At 41.5% G+C, this 25,693-nt stretch overlaps 1 protein-coding gene across 5 annotated transcripts in view; it reads left to right on the forward strand.

Moving 5' to 3' along the window:
- The window catches only part of LRRC3B (leucine rich repeat containing 3B), a 65,300-nt gene extending 42,299 nt beyond the window's left edge, over positions 1–23,001 (forward strand). For 2 of the 5 annotated variants that reach the window (XM_081833895.1, XM_081833894.1), the window contains exons 2-3: positions 17,459–17,630; positions 21,737–23,001. In XM_081833895.1, the coding sequence (XP_081690021.1) occupies positions 21,902–22,678 (777 nt within the window). In that variant the 5' untranslated portion in view covers positions 17,459–17,630; positions 21,737–21,901 and the 3' untranslated portion in view covers positions 22,679–23,001. The remainder of the gene's footprint in view (positions 1–17,458; positions 17,631–21,736) is intronic. The other 3 variants (XM_081833898.1, XM_081833897.1, XM_081833896.1) reach the window with 2 other exon arrangements.
- Positions 23,002–25,693: the final 2,692 nt, after the last annotated feature.

Raw genomic sequence — 25,693 nt, forward strand, 5'->3', positions numbered from 1 at the left:
GAGAAATAAATCCCACTATATTCAGTGTGACTTATTTATAGCTATAATCCTTACCTGAGCATAAACTAGATAAAACATGGCATAGCTTCACACACATGTATACATAAATGCTGCTTTTCTGAGCAAATGCAAAAATCTTTTAAAAAAATTATTTTTAAGTACAAATTTTAAAGCTTTAGAAATTTAACCCTGCCATTCAATCAAATAAACATGCATAGGATTGGACTGCTCAGTCTTTCTCAGCACTAGTTTCTTTCAATCACTGATTTATGCATTGCAGAATATAAACAACTTTCCTCAAGGCTGCATGCCTGCTGCAAGAATATAATGTTTTCTCAGAAAACTCTTTCTTCAACCAGTTAGTTGTAAGGTAGGCATGGTTCTTCCAACTAGGTCTGAGAGATGTCTGGTTTTCAACATTGTGATACGATACGATACGATGATACGATAATCTTTATTGTCATTGTCCCATACAGAACAACGGAATTGAAAAAAATCTACATCAGACATTCAAAAACCAACAAGCCTGCTATCCCAGCCTGGTTAACCCCCTAAAAACACTGATACCCCATAATTAAATACAATATACTCCCATAGAGACTACCTTACACTGTGTTTAAAACCAAAATTGCATTTGGATAGAAACTGTTTCTCAGTTTCTCAACTGATATATCACCAGAAATATACCAATATATTATGTCGTCTGAAATAAGGTTGTAACTATGTAGAGGCAAATGGGATAATGTCCTGGCAACTGCTGCTACTTGGCGGGTCTAAAACTGATACATTTTTACTTAACGTTTAACGTATTGTTACAACTGTTATTTTATACTGTAGTACAGAGCAACAGGGGCTCCAGGAATCATAGACGAGTGACAAATAGCTTCACTGTTTTCCCCACATCATGATTTTTTACATAGCACACACATCGCAATTTGCAATATATAGCCCTGTCGAACGTTATGAATCCATTACCATGGCATGGACTTCAAACCGATTTTGGATGGTGTATTGATACATCGCCCAGCCCTACTTCCAACTGGTGGCACTGAAGAAACAGACCATTTTCCCCCATGTAAATGTTGACATATGAATCAAACAGCAGTTGCACCGAGAGTGTCAAACAAACCACAAATGCACTGTAAACTGCTGTAGGCTCCCAGGTTTACAAAATGGCTAGGGATAGCAACCGATATTCACATTTGAGGAATATCTTTATTAGGGCCGACAACAATGCAAGAAGCTTTCAATATTGTGACAAGTTTGCCACATTTCTGTGACTTCATTTGATCCTCCCAAATGAAGGTAATACGCAAAGTTGGAGTTTTTTTTCCCCCTTGTGGACCAACTTGGCTCCCTCTTCCTTTTTGTGAACCCTGATTGTTTGCACATTTACTTAGAAGGATGCGGGTGGCGCTGCGGGTTAAACCGCAGAGCCTAGGGCTTGCCGGTCCCTGCTCCTGCCAACCTAGCAGTTCAAAAGCACACCAGTGCAAGTAGATAAATAGGTACCACTCTGGCAGGAAGGTAAACGGTGTTTCCGTGCGCTGCTCTGGTTTGCCAGAAGCAGCTTAGTCATGCTGGCCACATGACCTGGAAGCTGTACACCGGCTCCCTCGGCCAGTAAAGAGAGATGAGCGCCACAACCCCAGAGTCATCCGTGACTGGACTTAATGGTTAGGGGTCCCTTTACCTTGAAATTCTACTCAACCCTGTTAGCTTCGAAGGAAGCATACTTAGGGTAGGGTTGCAGAGTTCCTTGGAACACACACCACCTGAGCTACCTGCAAGCGAGCCCTGCAAAGTAATAAGGCCCCCAAGTTGCGATAATTCAGATGTCGCAATGCCAATGCCATTCCGTTTTAGCCATTCTTTTCAACAGCGGCCTCTGATTCATTTCCCCCCTCTTACGTTCGCCTGAATTCCCTCTTGGCAGGAGATCCTCAGGTGGCTGGTGGAAGCATCTTTCTTAAACGATTTGTGCTGCCGCGGCGAATTAACATTTTGTAGGTACTATGTACTAATGTGTTCCTTGCTGAATATATCCCTTCGTTGTTTACGTCTTTTCCACCTCGCTGACCTTATTATCAACAGATCTTCCTCGGGCTAAGTACCCTGATGCTTTCTTTGGTGTTTCCTGTTTTGAGTTCCTGGTATGTGCAGCTCGTTTATTATTCTTTCCAAACAGTCTCACTGTATAAAACATGTGTTAATTAGGGTAGGCTAGCAGGGGCTGAAATGTTGCACTCTGCCTTATTACTTCCCGAGGCTTCCTTGTTTATGCATGTTCCCCTATGTAAAAGGGACGCGGGTGGCTCAGTGGTTTAGACTTGCTGATCAGAAGGTTGGCGGTTCGAATCCCCGCGGCGGGGTGAGCTCCCATTGCTCGGTCCCTGCTCCTGCCAACCTAGCAGTTCAAAAGCACCTCAAAGTGCAAGTAGATAAATAGGTACCGCTCCGGCAGGAAGGTACCGTATTTTTCGCTCTATAAGATGCACCAAACCACAAGATGCACCTAGCTTTTGGAGGAGGAAAACAAGAAAAAAAAATCTGAATCTCAGAAGCCAGAACAGCAAGAGGGATCACTGCGCAGTGAAAGCAGCAATCCCTCTTGCTATTCTGGCTCCTGGGATAGCTGCGCAGCCTGCATTCGCTCCATAAGACGCTCACACATTTCCCCTTACTTTTTAGGAGGGAAAAGGTGAGTCTTATAGAGCAAAAAATATGGTAAATGGCATTTCCATGCACTCTGGTTTCCATCACAGTGTTTCACTGTGCCAGAAGCAGTTTAGTCATGCTGGCCACATGACCTGGAAAGCTGTGTGTGGACAAACAATGGCTCCCTTGGCCTGAAAGCAAGATGAGCACTGCACACCATAGTTGCCTTTGATGGGACTTAACCGTCTAGGGGTCCTTTACCTTTACCTTTTACCTATGTCACACAACTATGGGCTGTTTGTGTGACTTGCTGCATCCGTTGGTAGGCTTTGCCTTGTAGTTCAAAACAGGTGGCATTCCCTTTCTTCACCCCCAAGCAGTCCATTTCCAAAGACCTCTGACATTTTCCCCTGTGTGCTGTATTCAGAGATCTATAAATTGTGCAGTACAGTGGTACCTTGGAAATTGAACTGAATCCGTTCTGGAAGTCCGAAACCAAGGTATGGCTTCCGATTGGTTGCAGGAAGTTCCTGCAGCCAATCGGAACCTGCGGAAGCCGCTTTGGACGTTCAGGTTCTAAAGAAGGTTCGCAAACTGGAACAATCACTTCTGGGTTTGTGGCTTTTGGGAGCCAAAATGTTTGACTCTCAAGGCGTTCGGGATCCAAGGTACAACTGTATTTAAAGCAGCCTTTTACCAACCTGATATTTGGTGCTACAACTCCCATCAGCTGCTTTTAGAGAAAGCATGAGGTAGCTTTAAAGAAACCCAGAGAAGAAAGGAAACAACTACCACAAAAAGAAAAGGGGAAATTTATTTTTTGGTATGGGCTCTTTAAACTCTCTTGTTTTCATCAATGCAGGCTATTAAAACTAGACTTCAAACTTCATTTTTAAAAGATTTGATTGCTGGTGATATGTGAATATACAGTGAATTTGCTAATATGATGTAACAACAGAGAATCGGTACTCTCTGCCCCCTGCCCAATATAGACTGAGCTTCATCTCTTAGCAGTGGTCCATCCTTTACGTAGAGCTGTGAAAATGTACACATTACGTCACGTCTCCTGTCTTGCTGAAAGCATTAATCTTATGCGCAGACAATCATTAAAGCATAGCCAGGGAATCTGTTTGCTGCTAAAAGCCTGGTTAGAATCTTCATGCACATAAGAAAACAGTATCACAAAAAAAAATCCTATGCCTGGAAGCCAGCTGAGTTCAGTGGAGTTTATTCCCAGATAAATGTGCATAGATTTTTACCGGTGCATTTTTCCTAGAAAAATAGGTGCTGGTACTCACCGTGAAATTGTTACAGTAAGTACGACACTTTTTAACAACAACAAAAGAGGCGCCAGTGCTGCACGCCCCTGAAAAACCCACAACAGTACTGCTTTTTACCCTTTATGTCGTTGTCTTCTATGTTAGCTGCCAAATAACAGCATGTAGATGATTCTGGTAGTGATACAAACTTCTCTCTCTCTCTGGCCCGTGGCAAATAGACTATCTAGTTTTTGTGTTTTTTCCTTTTTAGTCGCAAAAGGTTTTCTTTATTGTCACATGCAATTTTTTCCCCCAAAAAAACCAGGCAAATGTGGACAGTTCTAACATAAAAGAATTAAAGCCTCTGTATCTAATAAGCTGGAAACAAAATTTGCAATTGAGACAAATAAAATAGGTGCTATAACATTGTTAAATGCCATCCTCAATCTGCAGAGCAGTAGAGAGATTCCAGGGTTTGCGTTCCTTTGGAAAACTAGGCACCACAGAGGCTGCAGTGTCTTTGTTTTTATTTAGTGTTCTTTTATTATGTATTTTGTTTTTTGTTTTTATTGTATTTTTATGTTGTGAACCACCCTGAGATCTGTGGGTGAAGGGTGGTATGCAAAATAATAATAATAATAATAATAATAATAATAATAATGTGGTTTATTTACATATATACAACCTGAGCTTACTTATGGAGGGGCTTGCAGCAGCAGCACCCCAAAATATACCAGCTTATTCCATAGTATAATCACCCTTCCTCTTCTGCCTCTCTGCTTCCTGGTTAAAGGTAAAGGTAAAGGGACCCCTGACCATTAGGTCCAGTCGTGGCCGACTCTGGGGTTGCGGCGCTTATCTCGCTTTATTGGCCAAGGGAGCCGGCGTACAGCTTCCGGCTCATGTGGCCAGCATGACTAAGCCGCTTCTGGAAAACCAAAGCAGCACACGGAAACGTCGTTTACCTTCCCGCCGGAGCAGTACCTATTTATCTACTTGCACTTTGACGTGCTTTCGAACTGCTAGGTTGGCAGGAGCAAGGACCAAAAAACGGGAGCTCGCCCCATCGCGGGAATTCGAATCTTCTGATTGGCAAGTCCTAGGCTCTGTGGTTTAACCCACAGCGCCACCCGCATCCCTTCCTGGTTACTTCACTCTTAACACCAACCCCATTGCTCCTAAGCTTTTCTTTTCTACCTGGAGAGAGGCCTCACATTTGCATTCTCACGCCTATTTCCTTTGATCCTGTGTTGTGTTAATGCATAATCCTTTGATGCTCTGGACTCCTTAATTATTTATCCCCCTAGGCTGTCACCTTACAAAGAAGTCTCTCAAACTTCCTTAACAGTTGTTGATTTGGCTAAGATTACAGTGTCCAACAAACAACCCAAGAAGTGTGCTAAAGTTAATTTACTCTTCACACATGCTAATTCCAGGGTGTCAGCAGCAGCTAACCCGCATTATAAATGCACATGAGACTGGCTATTACTGGTCCTAACATTCTAATTAAATCCTAACATTTCTTTAACCAAATCATTTAGCATCTAAAGATTGCTAACAATAAAGCAAGTTATGGACTGATGCAAAACATATAGAGTGGTACCTCGGGTTACATACACTTCAGGTTACATACGCTTCAGGTTACAGACTCCGCTAACCCAGAAATAGTACCTTGGGTTAAGAACTTTGCTTCAGGATGAGAACAGAAATCGTGCTCTGGCGGCGCGGCAGCAGCAAAAGGCTCCATTAGCTAAAGTGGTGCTTCAGGTTAAGAACAGTTTCAGGTTAAGAACGGACCTACGGAACGAATTAAGTACTTAACCCACTGTACCACTGTATATTATTGGTTTTTGCACGTTTTCCAAACATAACATCCCATCTTATACAATATAACAAACCTTCGGCTATCACAGCCTAGGACTTCTGTCAACCTCGACTAATGGTTTTCTAACTTTCTTTCTGATTTTGCATTTTATTTTAATAGTTATTGCTATAAAATCCAAATCTTAAATAAACTCCTTCTTAGTCCTTTTTTGCAATAATTCATATAATTCTCCTTACAAAACTTCTTGCAACCCTACAAGCAACGTCAGTTGATTACAATTGTCTTTCAAATACAGTCATACCTCGGGTTGTGAACGCTGCAGGTTGCGAACGTACCTCCCGCACGGATCACGTTTGCAACCCAAAGTATGACTGTATATCATAAACTTCTTCCAATCTTTCAGGAAAGTCTGGTCTTGCTGCTTCCAAATTTTCCCAGTTAATTTCGCCAACTCGGCATAGTCCATCAGTTTCATCTGCCACTCTGCTTTCATTGATAGTTCTTCTTGCTTCCATGGATTGGCTAATAGTATTCATGCTGCAGTTGGTGCATATAAAAGCAATTTTTTTATCATGCTTGTAAATCTCTGTACCTACTATATACGTACCAAGTAAAAGAACTTCTGGGTTGGTTTTTTTTGCAAATGTATATTTCAGCATTTTAAAAATCTCATTATAAATCATTTCCCAGAACACTCCTGATCATGAAAGTGAACTGCAGAGCCAAGTCAGGGCTAGAAATTACATGGTTTAGCTATGAGTAAAGCTGTGTTTTTAAAAATATATCCTCTGTCTTCCTTGATATGAGGTGAGCAGTGGTGTGCAAAATTGAAACTTCTGCTTGTGGCAAACATCATCTGGAATTGTTAATTGCAAGAAATGAGCTGGCACTGTACTAGATGATGAAAAGCATAGAAAATTGGGTGCCCTTGCTTATCTGCCTTTCTCTCTAAAAAATGCAGGCTAGGAACGAGAAAGCAAAAGCCTGAAATTCTCTGTTTTCTGACAAAGTGATGAGGCTGCACTAGGGAATGGTAAATCAGTCCATGTCAGGTTTGCATACATTCACTCACTGAACTTGTTCTGTTTCACCATTAATCTGATTTTTTTAAAAATGCACATTTTAAATAACCCTTATTTCTAAATGCATTTTCTTTCAAAATACACATCTCTAAACACATTTTGATGTGCTTCTTTAGCAGAGAAATACATGACAATGTTTAGAAACTGTGAAAGCTCGTGAAGAGCCAAGCGCTAATTGTTCATTAGTCCAGAAGGCTAGAATCAGATTTGTTTCTGTTGGAATTGTCAAAGATCAAATTCTTCAAGCACTCCTAGTCTATATGCTGCCCACTGAATAGGGTATAGAAAAGAGATTTCCTGAACCCTTTAAACCCTTGCACATGTCAGCTAGCCTTATTCATTTACGTTATGCAGGAGAAAGCTATTGTCTAAACAGGAAGAAACTGTACAATGCAGTGGGCAGTTTAGCAAAATACTAGGTTTCTTCTGCTTATGTGCTGGTATGTAAACACTGGAATAAGCTCCTTAAATAAAAATATTTTTTCATCCACAGTCAATAGCATTTCAGGACATTTTCAAACATTAGAATGGTACTGGCAAGAGCATAATTCAGGCACATGTGCCACAATAAACTTAAATCCCAACTTTGTCTGGTACTTTCTCAAGCAGAACTTGGTGGCCGGCACCATAGAAAGCATTTAACTTTCTGGAATAGTGCCTCCTGCCTTAACTGAAAACAATTGGTACCCAGTCCAGTTGCTTCCCCTTCTCAAGTGCTGGCTGATGGTCAAAGAACTCCTGACTGATGCCAGAAGTGTCCCTGCACAGTTTCAGTTTGGTGTGTGTGCCTATGCACTTCAGTATTTTGCTCCCCGATGGTCTCTCAGACCACTGGGAAACGGAGACAGTGGCCAAGGCTCTGGTGTTTTCATGGACACCAAGAGGAAAGTTCCAGAAACTTGATGAAGCACCAAAATTTCCTCAAAATCATCAACCACATATTGTAGACCAGTGGCATAGACCCAGGGCCGTCTTTACCCGGGGGTACAAGGGGTGTGGTGCACCCGGGCGCTGAATTCTGGGGGGCACCAAATGTATTCTGGGGGGTGCCAGATGTATACCTACTGTATATCAGTCCCTCTCAATCAATGGCAGTGAAAAACAATGGATTGAAAGTCCCCGCTCCCCTCCTCCGTCACTCTGTTACTCCGTAGCGTCAAATATTCCCGACGAGTCAGGAAACAAAAGGAGTTATTTCCGCTGCGTCGTTGTTACAGGTGAGCGATCTTCCTCCCTCCAAAATGGTCAACAACTTTGGCTTCCCCCCTCCCCAAAAAACCTAAACAACTAAAAAAATCTGGGGGCGGCTAAACTAAATTTGGGGACGCTGGGCGGATCTTTGCACCCCGGCGGCGCATTTGCTAAAGACAGCCCTGCATAGACCCACTCCTTCTGAGGCTTTGTGGGGGCTCCTCCTAGACCTAGACCTTCCTCAGCTTAGTGTGAGGTGGGGCACGTGGGACAAGCAGAAAATGTGTTTCCTCTGAGCATGTTTGGAGTGTTATTTTTATAAATAAAGCAGGTGGCAGCAACTCATAGCTCAAAATCTTCTTCTTTGGCGATCACTCGTAGCCAAGTAAGATTGTCTTCCATGAACACGGTCTTAACAGTGAGTCCATAAGTGACTGGTGGAGGCCAATTCTGGATCAACGCATCCTTCCACAGTGGGGACATAGGTTTCCGGGCAGGAGTTGATCACAGGGAGGGTTTGCCAAACATGCCTTCCTCTTAGCACGTTTCTCCCTTTCATCCTGAGTTCGAGCATCTTCAAAGTCCATGACACCTTGGGGCTCAAAATACCTTAAAACTGGCAGTTAGGCCAAGGACATACAAATGGAGAGGCCAGTGGGCATTATTCCTGTTCTTCTTAATGCGTGTTAGGAATATGCCATGAAAATAAAGTCTGAACAGAGAGTCTAGAGATCATTATATTCAACATTCAGAACCGACATTTCTTGAATTCAGGGTGAGGTCACGGCCATGGTATATTTATCTTTAATTCTGTTTCTAAGTGTGTAAGGGAAGGACAGGATAGAAGAAGAAGAAGAAAAGGGAGGCAAAGAAATTGAATGGCAGAAATTCTGAACTTTTAGAAACTGAATAGCAATTAATTTTCAAAAAGTCCTTTTGTGATCTGGAATGCTTTCCTTTATGGCTGTTCATTATTTTTAATGGCTGTTTCTTATATGAAAATCAGGCTTTCACTTAAATGTACTTATTTTTATTTAATTGGCACTTTGAAGGACAAAACATGTTGAAGGAAAGAGGCTACTTCCTGCCTCGTTCCAATTCTTTAGAATGCAAGGGTTGGGGGCACTTGCACAGTCAAACAATGAAGTAATATTTACTCAATAATTTTGACTCGAGAGGTGGGAAAGCAGAGTTAAATTCATTTTTAGCATGTCGTGCACCCATCAATTGGAGAGTGCTGATTCACTTACACACAGAGTATAATTAAGCAAGTCTTTAATCTGGAATAAGGAGCAATGCATTCAATGACTGTGAAATCATAGCATAATTATGGCTATAAATGTTCATGTGGCTCTCCTTAGCATTTGATAATTCCATAATTGTTAAGAGTCAACGGTTCATAGTGTGAGGTCCTTAACTCTATCCAGCCATTAGCCCTTTCAGACGCTAGGAAAAACCGTCGTAAGTAAAGAAGAATTTACAGAAGACAACCCGGCAGATTCCCCAGAGCCCACAAGTCTCCTTTCTAATTGTAACTCCTGATACCAGGGGTACCAGGGGCTATTTTATTAGATAACAGTGGTATTACATAATTTGAAGGTGAGGCTTACTGTTCAATGATGACATCTCTTATTATTCATTGAATCGGTGATCTTTTGAACTTCTTTCTTTCTGCCTAATCTGCTGTTCACTTTTAAAAATTATGTTCTCCTATTCCATTAGTGTTCCGTCCTTCAAGGTGTTTTGGTCATTCATTAGGGATTGATGGCACTCTGCGCGTTGCCAGGTGCCACTCAGAACTGAGACACTAGCAAGCTAGCGAGACACTAACATCCCTTTGCACAGCATATGAAGAAGGAGGGAAGCGTGAACCCTTCTTGTTAAAGTTCTAGTTTTCTATGCATTGCACTATCTTAGTTGTCCTTTTGCGTTACAGAAGCCAGACTGGCCTCAACCAGGAGTCAAACATTTAGTGTTGCCAGTAGGGCTGAGTGATGTCTCGTTTTCAGCATCATGATGCCGAACCAGCTGAAGATCGCAATATACAGTGGTACCTTGGTTGTCAAACTTAATCCGTTCCAGGAGTCCCTTTGGCTCCCGGAACCGTTTGAAAACCAAGGTGCGGTTTCCGATTGGCTGCAGAAGCTGCCCGTACTCAATCAGAAGCCGCATCAGACATTTGGCTTCCAAAGAACATTTGCAAACCAGAACACTCACTTCTGGGTTTGCGGCGTTTTGGAGTCGATTTGTTTGGGAGCCAAGCCGTTCAGCAACCAAGGTACCACTGTACCGATATATCACAAAGTCTGAAATAAGGATGTAACTGCATAGAGGCAAACAGGGCAATGTCCTGGCGACTGTTAGTATATAAAACCGATAAGTTTCTACTTACCTTTAATATATTAAGAGAACTGTTATTTTATAGTACAGAGCAACAAGGGTGGCAGGTGTCATGAGAGAAGTGATGAGTGGCTTCACAGTTTTCCCACATCACAATTTTTTGCATTGCACACACACACACATCGTGATTCACAATCTATTGCCATGTTGAAAATTATTCAAACTGCTTTTTGACGATGTATCAATACATTGCCCAGCACTAGTTGCCAGAGCATGGAACACTCCTCCTTTGGAGATTTGAACACTACAGTCTTCATCGGAGGCCCTTCTTTGGGTTTCCCCTCCACAAGAGGGTGGCAACACAAGAACGGGGACGAACATAATCACAAGGAATGGGCAAACGCCACACCAGGCCTTTAACTATCTGTGGCCTTTTAGAAGTAGGTGGGATGTTTTTAATGTACAGTGGTGCCCCGCAAGACGAATGCCTCGCAAGACGAAAAACCTGCTAGACGAAAGGGTTTTCCGTTTTTCGAGGCGCTTCGCAAGACGAATTTCCCTATGGGCTTGCTTTGCAAGACGAAAACGTCTTGCGAGTCTTGCGAGTTTCCCCCCCCCCTTTTTCTAAGCCGCTAATAGCGCTAATCCGCTAAGCCGCTAATAGGGATGCTTCGCAAGACGAAAAAACCGCTAGACGAAGAGACTCGCGGAACGGATTATTTTCGTCTTGCGAGGCACCACTGTATTTCTTTTTCCTCCTGGTTTTGATGAATCTGTGGGGGAAGTGCGTTGTTGTGTTGGTTGGTTGTAAGTTGCTTTGAGTTGCCCTGGGCGAGATAAAGCGACTAAGAAATACAAAATAAATAATAATTCAGCAGGATTCTTCGCTTTCCACCTTCAGGCATCTCCTGAAGACTTTTTTTTTATACCTTTAGAGGTGTGTGTGTGTGTGTGTGTTTGATTAGCCATTTGCCTTAATGATTATCTGCATTTTTATTTTTTAAGTTGTGCCTTTGGTGTAATGTTATCGGAAACAAAATTTGCAAGTTTAGGAAGTGGAATTGGCACCTTGAAAGCAATTATAAAGCTGGGTATCTGGCAGTGAAGTTGGAAATTCAGCTTTTGATGAACCTGATTACATGGCTTCAGCTTTCCCAAATTATGCCAACCATTAAATAGCCTCTAGTGCTCTTGTTGTACATGAAATAAAGCCCTTTTATTACACTTATGTGTGTGCTCACAGACCATTACAATTCTAATTATTTCTCCCTTGTAAATGGTAGCCGAATAACAACTCAGTAAACATAGTTGATTTTTTCCATTGGTAACAATAAAATACTTAATAGTTCATATTGTTCCTGTTTTTCATAAATGCACTTGATACAGTGGTTCATCTTGCTTTGTACAGAGGTTCCATCTTATATTTTTGTTTCTTTAAATATAGAATGTTAAATATACTATATGCATATCAGTAGCGTTTAAAAAGAAGCTTAGGCTGAACTGTGGACCACAGTGGGAGAACAGCATGGATTCCTTTGATGATACAAAATTAACCATGTAAATGTCCCAAGAGCCAGTCTGATGAGCATTGCAATTTGTGAACTCCTACACTGTGTCTTAAAGGACCATGCATGGGGACAAAGGACCTCTCAGTCACCAGGCAGAGGGCGCCCGCCCTGTGGAATGCCCACCCATCAGATGTCAAAGAAATAAACAACTATCTGACATTTAGAAGCTATCTGAAGGCAGCCCTGTTTAGGGAAGTTTTTAATGACTGATATTTTAATGTACAGTGGTACCTCAGGTTACATACGCTTCAGGTTACAAACTCCACTAACCCAGAAATAGTGCTTCAGGTTAAGAACTTTGCTTCAGGATGAGAACAAAAATTGTGCTCCGGCGACGCGGCAGCAGCAGGAGGCCCCATTAGCTAAAGTGGTACCTCAGGTTAAGAACAGCTTCAGGTTAAGTACGGACCTCCAGAACGAATTAAGTACTTAACCCAAGGTACCACTGTATTTTTAATCTTTTGTTGGAAGCCACCCAGAATAGTTGGGGAAACTCAGCCAGATGGGCGGGGTAGAAATAATAAATTATTATTATTATTACTACTACTGCTACTGCTACTACTATGTGTGGTTCAGCTGTATTCCACAATTTGGAGTGAGCAAAGCCTAAGTATTAAGACTTTGTGAGGCCAAGTATTCCATAGTCTTATGCCTCTTTCCCCATTGAACAATCGCAGTTCCAGGCAAATAGCATCCACAAGTATAGCTCTGTATAGCTTTGTTTCTGCACCACAGTTTATTGTGCCAGAGCCCCAGTGGCCCCGAGCCACCAGCAAGGCCACCACCTCTTGATATTCTTAAAGGACCATGATGAAATATGAGCTACAAGCAGTTCATGCGGTAGCATGTTGGTAAAACTTATCACCAAAGAATGGCAAAAGTGATGGAGATAACTCCCATTCTATAACAGAAGGAATTAAATCTTGGCTGCTTTCCTCATCTTCTGCTGGTTGGCTCTTCAGCAAGATACAAAAATGCTACAGTCAAACCTTGCTTCCCTCACGCCTCCATTTTGGAATGTTTTGGCTCCCGAACGCCAAAAACCAGGAAGTAACTGCTCCAGTTTTCAAACGATTTTTGGGAGCCAAACAGCTTCCGATTCTCGTTTTTCATTTCCCTTTCCCCCATTGACTTTGCAGCCAACCCACTGATCCTTGGTTTTTGAACTTTTCGGAAGCCGAACGGTCTACTGGAATGGATTAAGTTAAAAAACCGAGGTTCTACTATACCATGGGTAGGTAATTTAAGGCCTGGGGGCCAGATCCAGCCCAATCGCCTTCTAAATCCGGTCCGCGGACGGTCCAGGAATTAGTGTGTTTTTACATGAGTAGAATGTGTGGTTTTATTTTAAGTGCACCTCTGGGTTATTTGTGGGGCATAGGAATTCATTCATATATATTTTTCAAAATATAGTCCAGCCCCCACAAGGTCTGAAGGACCGGGGACCGGCCCCCTGCTGAAAAAGTTTGCTGGCCCCTGCACTATACCATTAAGCCTCAGGATAGCCCTTCCTTGGCTTTGCTTCAGTGCATAGCCGCCAAGTAGAGGCACCCCCAATATTTACGGTGAAAGGGCCCACAAAGTTTTGCGGTGGCCACACACGCATGCCACGCGGTGTGCTGATGTCATAGGTGCATGCCAATTTCGCTGGACCCCAGGCCCCCTCAGTCTCAGGGGCAAGGTAGCAGCCCTGCTTCAGCGCATGTCTGTTTCACTGCTTTTCTTGTGTGTGTATGTATTTGCATTTTTATTATGCCCAAACAAACTAGGTAAAGGTAAGGGAACCCCTGACCATTAGGTCCAGTCGTGACCGACTCTGGGGTTGCGGCGCTCATTTCGCTTTATTGGCCGAGGGAGCTGGCGTACAGCTTCCGGGTCATGTGGCCAGCATGACTAAGCCGCTTCTGGCGAACCAGAGCAGCGCACGGAAACGCCGTTTACCTTCCCGCCGGAGCGGTACCTATTTATCTATTTGCACTTGACGTGATTTTGAACTGCTAGGTTGGCAGGAGCAGGGACCGAACAACAGAAGCTCACCCCGTCGCGGGGATTCGAACCGCCAACCTTCTGATCGGCAAGTCCTAGGCTCTGTGGTTTAACCCACAGCGCCACCTGCGCCCCTAACAAACAAACTAAACAAACATAAAAATGTACCAGCATCCCAGGAAGGAGGGACTTCCCTGCTTTCCTTGCTAAGAGCACACAGTACAGTGCAATACACTTCCATAAATTTTCCTCTTTTGATCATTAACTGAGGTGTGTGCCTGGGTGGGTGGGTATGAATGAGAATGAATTTAGTAGAATGCATCAGTTTAGGTTCTGAATTGTTGGTTTTGAATTTCTTCCAAATATCTAAGGGTTCCAAGCTGAGACGTCAAGCACAAATCCTTTGTTAACTGATTCAAGATTTATTTATTTATTTTGTATAAATGAAAAACTTGCTTTGCAGTTTTTCAAAATACTGCAAAGCACTCCCCAAAGTAGAATGGATTATCTATTTAAAAATTAAATAAATGAATTGGGGGCATGCATTCTCCCCAAGCCTCCATTTTGGTGTTCTTAACTGGTCTCTATACAGTTTGCATGTGTGTTACCTCTCCTATTAGCTGCGTTCTAACTGGTAATTGGGGACCACATACCATTCTTTTATTATTCCCTTTTCTGAAATTATATCTTCTGTGGTTGTTTGTTTTGCAATTTGCTTCCTAAGAGGGTATTGGATTTAATTGCATGGCTGTGATTGTTACTAGCTGTTCAGTTCCAGATACTTCCTGTGGAGATTTGTATGCCAAGGCAGCAATGGTCTCTCTTGTCATCTCCTGCCTTAGACAATGGCTACAAATCTTATAATTGCATCCTTCTAAGTTATGTTTTGCCAGGGACTATTACGGTGGCTTGAAATATTGCATTCCTAATTGTACTTGGTGGTTTAGCCTTTCTGCTTTTCTTTAAAATTTCAGAAGTGTTCAACATTGTGTTTAGATGGTGACTATCTATGTTCCTATCGCTACACTTCTTAATGATGTGATATATGCAGTGCTTTTTTTCTTTAAAAATGTTTAGGAATACTCTCATTTTCCTACTCATATTGAAATACTGCCCCTCAATGAGGCCGAACTTAGATTCACAAAATGTCAATCCAGAAAAAAAGCACTGAATATATGTCTCGAATATATTATCTGGTCCTCTTTTGTTTTAGAGCATTCGTCTCATTTGGTTCTATTGTTCCCTTTAACAACATGATCTGCTCTCACGCCTGCATAGATTATCTTCATTCAAGTGACTTCTGATGATGTTCTTTAATAGAACAAAACATTCTGATTTAGTTGTCTTAATCACTTTAGCAGTGATACCTTTAACTAGGGATGTAATAAGTAAAAACATTCTTAATGATTTTTCCCAATCCCTTAATGTTCTTTCTCTGCATTTTTCAGTCAAGGAGTTACTACATAACAATGTTTTCTCCTTTAATACACACGCACAAATTTTATTTTTATGTTATATTATATGTTTCCACAAAATGCAATTGGTTTCCTTAGCAGGATAGAGCTATAGGTAGCAGCTTTGTTCAGTTTTAACTCAGAGTTGTTATTTTAGGCTGCATTTCTGTACTTCCTTACCTGCGAGTAAGCCTCCTCGAATTCTGAAGATACATGTAAGAGCTATATAGTAACTGGATGAGTGTTTGTGGTTGTATTCATGCATGTATTTACACACAAATACCTGTATGTGTGTGTGTTAGTTTGCAGAAGAGTGTGTTTCCATCATGTAATGTTCTTCAAGCCCCATGTTGGGCAAAAGATTGCTGCATTGCAGAACACGGACAAGATAACCCTCGTGGTCCCTTCCAGCTTTACAATTCTGTGAACACAAATGTCTGTTGCCATCTGCAGAAGTGGCAACCATTTTGTGAGACAATGCTTCCTGGGGAAAAATATGGCCTAGGACTTTTATAGTGACTCACAGAACTTATAATATTTTTTTCAATTTACCACCTGTGTTTTCAAGTACAAATTACCCTTTTACCCATTCGCCTCTATGTAACCTGGCCAATATTTTGCCCACCTCTGCAACTTCCTTGCTGGCCACAGTTGCCAACGTTGGCTCTTTTCTAGTACATTCTTCATATATCATTTTATGATTGGCTGGCTTTATCCAACCCTGTCTGTGGATGGAGCCCAATTAAGCTGGGAGCACTTTTCATTTTCTTTAGGGGTTTTTGAAATACATGGTTAAGAAAACTACAGGAGCCCTTTAACTTTCTCTACAGTGAGGGATTTTTAAAAATAAAACAAAAACAACAGCATAAAAGCACAGTTTTTATCCTATCAGGATAACTCCTCAGTTTGTGTTAAGACAGACCATTCAGGAAGATACAGGTACAAGTGTAGAAATGTTCAGAGAAGTGTATGGCTCCTTGGTCGTGAATTTATGGGTTTATATAGTATTGTGGATTGTTGCTAAATGTAGCAGATGGTGATTAATGGGTTCCCTGCGCATGTTCCTCAGCCAGCTTCTGCTGTTTATAATGGAACTGATTTGGAAAGACTATAGGGGTAATTCGGAATCCCTGATGCTTGGTTACTAAAGGCTTAAAGGTTTGATGCCTCTGAAATGTTGTTTTTCAGTGATGAGAACTATGACTTTGGTAAACTTTTTAAAGACTTTATAGAAAGCTTTCTTTAAAAAGTTATTGTCACGATTTTAGCTTAGGACATATTCTTGAGATATTCCTGAATCATGGAAACAGAAAATCATCAAATGAGATGAATTCATAAGATTCTGGGTCTTACGAATCTTTTGCAAGGAAGTCTTGCAATGAGGTTCAAGATCTGCATATACTTTTCCTTTTTTATCCCCCCCCCCAAAAAAATGTACGCCTAAGAGATGAAACTGGGGTACAAGAGTAAATAAATTATTGTTCTCAGTACAACAACAGTTTTACCCCTGCTTCATTATGTAATGCTTAATGCATGAATGCCAGAATCAAATCGTAAGAACTCTGTTTAAAAGTGAATTTACTCCTCACAGAGCTACAGATATATTTTGCTTCATTGTTGAAAATTTGCAAACACACATTGTAAATGCACCCTTAGTTTCTTCAGCATTCAACTTGCTATTTTCAGTATCCTTTTCAAGGCTGTTATCTCTTACTATCAAGTTCTGGAAAGTCATTGCCAAAATTTGCATTTCATTTAAGTTCCCCACTAGAAACCTCTCATTGCTTAGAGATATCTTATAGACTAGCACTATACATTTTGTTCATCAAAATCAGTTTTCATTGCTTGTGATTTGTCTGCAGGGGTATTCATCCTTCCATATTTCCTCACTCTAAAAATATTTAGACCATCACCACCTTTACCATCATCATTATTAGTAACAGGGATAAGGCACAGTCGATTTTTGCTTGGCTTGATTGCTATGATAAGTTCCATATTATGAAATTAGAAGGAAGAGAAGAGTAGTTTTTTAACATTAAATAAACATTTTTGCGCAACCTTTTCTACAATCATTTTCTTTCTTTTTGTCCCCAAGACCTCTCGCCCATAAGATATGAGATGGCACCATGTGATTCATTCAGCAAGATCTCTTTCTACCTCTTTGTCAGAAAAAAACAGCACCCTATGAGGATATCATCAGATAGGAGGCTACCTGGCAACCTTCCAAGGCTTCTCACCAAAACATCAAAGCTACGATAAGTTGGCAGGTTCTTCAGATTTCTTTTATTACACTGTGTCTCTGAATTTCCTCAAACCCAGCTTTAATTTTTGAAAAGATTATTTAGATGGCATAGCAGCTATTTCCCAAAACTCAGAACTCAGGGGTTTTCTATATATGAGAACCAGTAGTTTGAACTCAGCCTCACATGCATACATCACTGCTAATTTTATTTATGTTGTTATTTGTCATTTTTGTAAAAATATTTTAGAGCTCAGCTGAGCCAAAACTTTGACGGAGATGAATTTTCAGCTCAAAATGGTCGAGAGGGAGTCATATGGGGAAGTCATAAAAATTGTTTCACACAATTGCTCCCCCTCACCTTTTCCACTGCCGTCGCTACCTGGTGGAAAAACAATTGTGCTCCTAATTGGTGCATGCCATTGTCATGAAGCCAGATCTGAGTTAAGGGTAAAAGCCGTGCTTCCTGCTCTCTGTGGTGTCTTTTGAGTAGAACTGTAGTGAGAAGTGTGAATGGCACCAATGGTAAATGTATGCTTGTACTTGATCTCGGCTCCCATACCCAAACTGCTGAAAAGAGTCCCCAACTTTTCAGTCTCAGTCATGGTAGCAACATTTCCCCTGTGAAGAAAGGTTGCAACATTTGGGCCTTTCTAGTTTATCAATAATGCAATTAAGGAGGGGCATGACACAGGGCACAAGGAGAAGGGGACGACAGAGGATGAGATGGTTGGACAGTGTTCTCAAAGCTACCAACATGAGTTTGACCAAACTGCAGGAGGCAGTGGAAGACAGGAGTGCCTGGCGTGCTCTGGTCCATGGGGTCACGAAGAGTCGGACACGACTAACGACTAAACAACATGACACAGGTGTATACAGTTTTGCATGATGTGGAGGAAGTGGATAGAAACACACCCACACACCCCATAATACTAGAACTCAGAGCCATCCAATGAATCTGAATGTTGCAGAATTCAGGTTCAGCAAAAGTAAGTACTGCTTCACACAGTGCATAGTTCAACTATGCCATGTTCTCCCACAAAATGTAGTAATGGCCACCAACTTTAAAACAGAATTAGACAAATTTGCAGAGAATAAGGATATTGTTGGCTGTGTTCCACCTCTGATGTTCCACCTCTGAATATCAGATGCTGGGAATCACAAGTGGGGAGACCACTGTTGTGGCCAGATCTTGCTTAAAGGCATCTGGTTGGCTACTATAAGAACAGGATTCTGGATCCTGATCCATCAGGCCTTTTCCTATCTTCTTATGTTGGGTGGTCTGTTTTGGCTTAGCCATAGCAGTACCTCAGCATCCTTCCAAGGAGCTCAGGGCTGCTTCCTTGTGATTTTCCTATCTTAGAAAAACCATGTGACGTAGGTTGGGATAAGCCAAGATCTAGCACATTTATATCCAGCACTATCTGATACAGTGGTACCTCGGTTTAAGAACAGCCCTGTTTACGAACTATTCGGTTTATGAACTCCGCACAACCGGAAGTAGTGTCCCGGTTTGTGAACTTTACCTTGGTCTAAAGAATGGAAGCCAAATGGTAGAAGGCTGCAGGAGGCCTCACTGGGGAAAGCGCGCCTCAGTTTAAGAACAGTTTCGGTTTAAGAACGGACTTCCAAAGCAGATTAAGTTCATAAACCGAGGTACCACTATATTCCATAAAACTCTCATGCAGTTGTTCCAAACTAGTCCTAGGATTCAATATGCAGAAAGCAGAACAAAACCCATTCAATACCGAGATTTGTTTAAGCTCTACTGATGAGATTCTGAAATTTCTGCACCCAAATTCAGATGGACAATCGCTAATGTGAGCCCATCTGTGTCTGTGTGATAACCTACATCTATGAATTTATAGCCACAACATGTACTTTGTGAAATTTTGAGAGAGTGATTACACCACTGAAACGCCCACATGGAACCTTCAGTATTGGAATGAGTTGAGTCCCTCAAGGCAATGGCTTCCTGAAGTATAGAGTCATTCTTTTGTGACATCTAGTTGACTTTAGCACATCAATGGACTTATGGTTGGAAACGATGGAAGCTCAAGGATTACATTCTTGGGGCCAAACTGCATGTGATTTGGAGCTCCATGTTCAGACGTCTTGGGAAGATTTGTCCTTTTGCCCAAGCTTTCTCCAACTCATAAGACTGGACAATTTTTTTACATGTTTTCTCTGAATTTTTGTTTTATTTGCTTTTATATTGCTGGTTTACTGGTTTTAGGTTATAGGGGTTTGGGATTTTTAGTGTTTTAATGATATTCTGTTTGTTTGTTTGTTTGTTTGTTTGTTTGTTTGTTTGACTGTACACCATTTAGAGATTTTTGAAATATTAAGCACTAATTAAATGCCTAAATAAATAAATGTTACATTTCCTTGATTTCTTTTTTTAATTAAAAAGAAAAGCAGTCAGGCACCAAAACTCATGGTCTTTCTGTTGAGGTGCTTCCACAAAACTAAGTTGTGCATGCTTTGTATTTATTTAAAAATGGCCTTCTACTAACTTATATTGTAGCAGGGATTTCAGAATAGAAATGCTTTACCTTGCAACACCTTCATTGGCGGGGGGGGGGGGATCAAATTGCTAATACCTCCATATTATATAGCATTTTAGGTGTGCAAGTTGGGTTTGTTCCATTTTTATTCTTCTTTAAGTTGGGTCATTATTGTTCCCATTTTACATATGGGAAGCAAAGACTAAACTGTTGGGAGTTGCCAAAATTCACAATATCTATATCTAAATTAGGGTTCTTAGAGATTTCTCGTATGCTTGTCACTCTCTTTTATATCCAATATACTGTGCCCAGTCCTTAATTAAGAGAACAGATGATATGTAAATTATCCCCAAATTTAGGAATCAAAATTGAAGATGATTCACACAGCTTACATTCTAGGAATTCAATTAGCAGTAACTTCCCTTTGTGTATAAAATAAGAATAATTTATATGTAAATATAGCTTGGAAGGTGGGCAAATCTCTCAGCTTCTGCATAAAAGAAAATGTCTGTATATAAAGAACCTGCTTTGATTTATAAAACTGGACTGTAGTTCATACTTAAAGGACAACAAAGCAATTGTGTCGCAAAATGTTGTATGTTAACATTTCACTGTCTGCTCTCCTGTTCTGTTCAAATTTAATTAAGGGGAAACTATTTGAATATTTTCACTTTTCTTCAGAGAGTTCAAAGACAAAAACACATTCACTTGTTTTCATTGTTACACTTAGATACTGTAAAATTGTAGAGAGCTTTTTAATTATTACAGTGGAATGTATTCCATCATTTCTGTTATAGTGCTAGTGATAATTTAAAATAAAATATATTATTGTTTAAGATCTTTTATTTCCAGTGTCCCTGCCACAAAGATGTAGCAAAATTCCTTTTCATGCAGGTAGATTGAAATATTCCGAAGGAAAAGGAAACTGGGCAAGAAAGCTTGTATTTGTGCCATGAAATCCAGCAATATTTTGGTTTGCTTTGAAAAGGAGTGCAGTCTTCTTGTGAGAATGTGCCCTCCTTTAAATAGTTTTATTTGAATTGAAAGCTATACGGAATACTTTGTTGCAAGGCCATTAACCACAAAAATGCTTGCCTAATTTGTTACTGCTGCTGGAGACCCACTGTAAATCTTATTAATGTGTCTGCTACTGTAAAAGGAAGAAAGTAATTAAGTTTTATTACTATTGTTCTAGAAAACCTCTGTTTTTTTAAAAAAAGAAAAGGGGGAAAAACAATGTCCCTCAAGAATGGTAATATTAGATGGGATGACGTCTGTACTCTGAAGGAAATACATATGAAACTCACGTTGGCACTGTGCGTTAATAAAATAATAGACTATCCCATTGAATTTTTCAATTAAGACTATATTTCTATTCATCAGGGATGAATAGAATGAACTTAGAACTCTTTAGGTGTGTTGGATTCCCATCATGCCTGAACATTGCAGATGATGGGAGATGGAGTACAGCAGCTTACATGGGAATAAGTCCTACTGAACCTCATTGGGGCTTACTCCTGAGTAGACATGCCAAGGATTGCACCGTAAATTGCATTTGTGCCTTGTTGAAATGAGTGTCTTTTCTAGTCTGATTGGTGGTTGTTGTTCTTTTGTTTTGATTTTCCAGGAATGTTCTTTCGAAAAGAAAACCGACCATGAGGAAGCCCGCGCATTAACACATTTTTGAGCAACGTCGCTGAAGAGGATGAGATTGGAGTTTTGTGCCTGAGACCCTTTGCCACCACTGCTGGGTAAATGAGAAGTGGTTGTGTGATTATGCTGACATCCCAGCATGCATCTGGTAGACCTGTGGTTAACTCGCTCCCTCTCCATGTGTCTGCTCTTACAAAGCTTTGTCCTCATGATACTGTGTTTTCATTCTGCCAGTATGTGCCCCAAAGGTTGCCTTTGTTCCCATTCTGGAGGTTTGAATGTCAGCTGCAGCAATGCAAACCTCAAGGAAATACCCCGAGACTTGCCTCCTGAAACTGTCCTCCTTTACCTAGACTCCAATCAGATCACCTCCATCCCCAACGAAATCTTCAAGGACTTGCACCAGTTGAAAGTCCTCAACTTGTCCAAAAACATTATCGAATTCATAGACGAACATTCCTTCAAAGGGGTGGCCGAAACCTTGCAGATGTTGGACTTGTCGGACAACCGGATTAAAAGTGTGCACAAAAACGCGTTCAACAACTTAAAGGCCAGGGCTAGGATCGCAAACAATCCCTGGCACTGTGATTGTACTCTGCAGCAGGTCTTGAGGAGCATGGCCTCCAACCACGAAACGGCCAACAGTATCATCTGTAAGACTTCGGAAATCGACGAACACGCCGGGAGGCCGTTCCTCAATGCTGCCGACGCCGACCTCTGCAACCTCCCTAAAAAGACTACTGATTATGCTATGCTGGTCACCATGTTTGGCTGGTTCACCATGGTGATATCCTACGTCGTTTACTACGTGCGGCAAAATCAAGAGGATGCACGCAGGCACCTCGAATACTTGAAATCCCTGCCAAGCAGGCAAAAGAAACCAGAGGAAGCAGATGACATAAGCACTGTCGTATAGTGCCCCGGGTTCAGTGATTGACTGCGAGGTGGAAATTAGATGTGCATAGCACGGACGCCAGGTGTTTACTTCTAACATTCGTTGTAAACCTGTAAGACTTTTTTTCCCCCCAATTAAGCTGAATTATACCACTGTCAAAACTTTCTAACAAAAAGATTTCTGTTTGAGGTGATAACAGTGCACCTTTATTGTTTCTCTGGTGGTATTCTCAACCAAGTAAAACTAATATGTAAACATTAGTTTAGACCCATTCCACTCTTTAATAATGAAATTTATTTTTTTAATTTAAAACCAAATAAAAGCTTAACTTTGAACCATGTAAATACAGGCTCATTTATTGAACCAAGGTCTGCCTGGTGTGTGTGTGTGTGTGTGTGTGTGTGTTAATATGAGAGAGGGTGGAGGAGTCTAGAATGGCTGTGGTATAGGATTTATTTTATTTATAAGAGTATTTATAAACCACTAACTCATACAAAATATCAAGGCAGTGTACAATTAATAGGGTGATTTTCATCCTGAAAGATCCTGCCACTGTTCAACTTTATCATATAAAAAAAATTATTTGTACAATTTCACAGAATTGGGCAAAATCTGTAATAATAAGAACACATTGTGACTGCTTAGTGCTGTGTGTGTGTGTGTGTGTGTGTGTGTGTGTGTGTGTGTGTGTTTGAGTGCCAGTCCTTCTGTAATCTTTCTCCTCTCCCATCCCTCTCCAATTGGCATTAAGCTTTAACTTAAAGTATCAAGGGAAACTGATCATGTTGCTGAGAGGAGAGAAGGAAATCCAATAACTAGCTGTTCTTTCAAACCTCCCCAGAGAATCCTGCAGCATCAGAGGGTTTAAAACACACACACACAAACACAGAAAGAAAGAGAGAGAGAGCGCGCGCAAGAAGGCTTCCTTCTGTGTAGAGATTAGAAATGGATGAATTTGTCAATTTTACTGTCTCTCCGATTCTCATTTTTCCATCCTTTAGTTTAGTTCTACACATTCCCACAACAGTTTTCAGTTTATTTGTTGTTGTTTTCAAAGGCCTCATGAAAATCCATCAGTTATTTTAGTGCAAATTTATCCTAATATACACATTATTATATGCATTTTTCCCTAATATGCACAATTTGCATTTTTCCTCCAAGTGCATTTTTGTATGTTATTTGCACTAATATATGCATATCTTTCTGCACACTATCCTAGTATCTCCGTTTTTGTACATATTACTTGGCTGAAGAACTGCATTGCAAAATTGGGAGAAGTGAGGATTTCAAAGGATGACTGTGTTTTCATAATATTTTGGAAAGGGCAAATTTGACAAGTTTGCCTTTAAATGAGTACTGAATTGAATTCCTTCACCATTTCTAGTGGAGATACTTGCCTTTCCCTAAAGTTCCCCACACCCCAGAGTGTACAGACAGGCTTCCTCATGTTGCAGGTAACTCCCAGAGAATTTTCTTTTGGCTGGCGGGAGACAGTGGGAAGAGACTCAGGAATGATTTGATTGTCCTTCCTACTCTGAGCAAAGTTGAATGTCAGAGAAGGCAGAAAGAGAGACATTTTCTTAATCTACAGGAAGATTGGCACACACACACACACCACTCAGCACTATGCACTATGCAGCCCCAAATATTTTGTATTATTACAGGTCTTGTGCAAGTCTGCTCATGTAAGGAGAAAATGGAAATAGAATGACGCTGTCCAATCACACATCGCCATGCATGTGATAAACCATCCATTTAAAGGGGAAAAAACAGCAACCAGCACTAAAGCGCTTCTATGCCAGCAGTGGATGGAGATGTGTACAGTGGTACCTTGGGTTACAGACGCTTCAGGTTACAGACGCTTCAGGTTACAGATTCCGCTAGCCCAGAAATAGTACCTTGGGTTAAGAACTTTGCTTCAGGGTGAGAACAGAAGTTGCGCGGTGGCGGCAGGAGGCCCCATTAGCTAAAGTGGTCTTCAGGTTAAGAACAGTTTCAGGTTAAGAACGGACCTCCAGAACGAATTAAGTTCTTAACCCAAGGTACCACTGTAATGGATTATTTTTACTTAGGACGGTTTTCCATTGTAAGGAATCAAACAAAGGAAAATGTACCAACTGGCAATTTGATTGCGACATTGGGTGGACCCTGCAGAAGCAGTGCGGCATGGAACCCACCATAAACTCTCCTGTTTTTTTCAGATTTAATCAGTATTCCTAAACATGGTTATTGTGACGGCACAGCAGCGTGCAGTTAAAATGCCTGCAAATCCATAGAGTTTCTGCTTTGCTGAGCAGAGATGGCATGACTTGCTGGCTATTAGCTGTCGTCCTGCCATTGCAAGGTGTGGAGTTCATAGCCAAGCAGCTGTACCAGACAGATTTCCTTTACTATACTAGCTATGTTTCTTGGTTCCAATAGAACCAGAGGGCAACATCAGCACCAGCTTTCATTTTCTCTATACAGACGCATGCCGTCACATAACAGAGAGGCAGTGTGTGATCTGTGGTATTTGTATAGAGTGGGTGTGCTGGTCCCAGTGGGTTACCATGCGGTGTGGTCCGAGTCCAGTTCAAGGTTGAGGGTGCGGTATGGAGGCTGTCCGTCAAGGGTGAAGCGGGGTCCAAGGCAAGGATCAGGTGTGGTCAGGAACTCTGGCAGAAGAGCAGGACAGGGTGCCAGCAGGAACAGGCTACCAACAATGTTGCTCCCACAACCTAGGACTGGGGCTGGCTGGCTTTTATCTGCCCTGAGGCATAGGGCGGCCCCTGTCCACAGGTGACTAGCCTCTCCTGGCCTGGAGGCGAGCACTCCTTCTGTGAGAACTTAGTTCCCTCTGCCTCTCTGCCCTGAGCCTCTGCAGCTCAGGAGAGGCTGGAGAGTTACCGGACCCAGAGGCAACCTCAGCTTCCCCTGATGGGGCTGAGAGTGGAGCACCTGCAGGGAATGACCTCCTCGATCACCTCCGGAGCCAGAGCAGACTCAGCTGGTGTCTGCTCCTGAGGATCTGGCACAGGTGAGGGCCCTTCAGGTTCA

Source organism: Podarcis erhardii (genome assembly GCF_964252035.2).
Source record: "Podarcis erhardii genome assembly, chromosome: 12".
NCBI classification, from domain to species: Eukaryota; Metazoa; Chordata; class Lepidosauria; order Squamata; family Lacertidae; genus Podarcis; species Podarcis erhardii.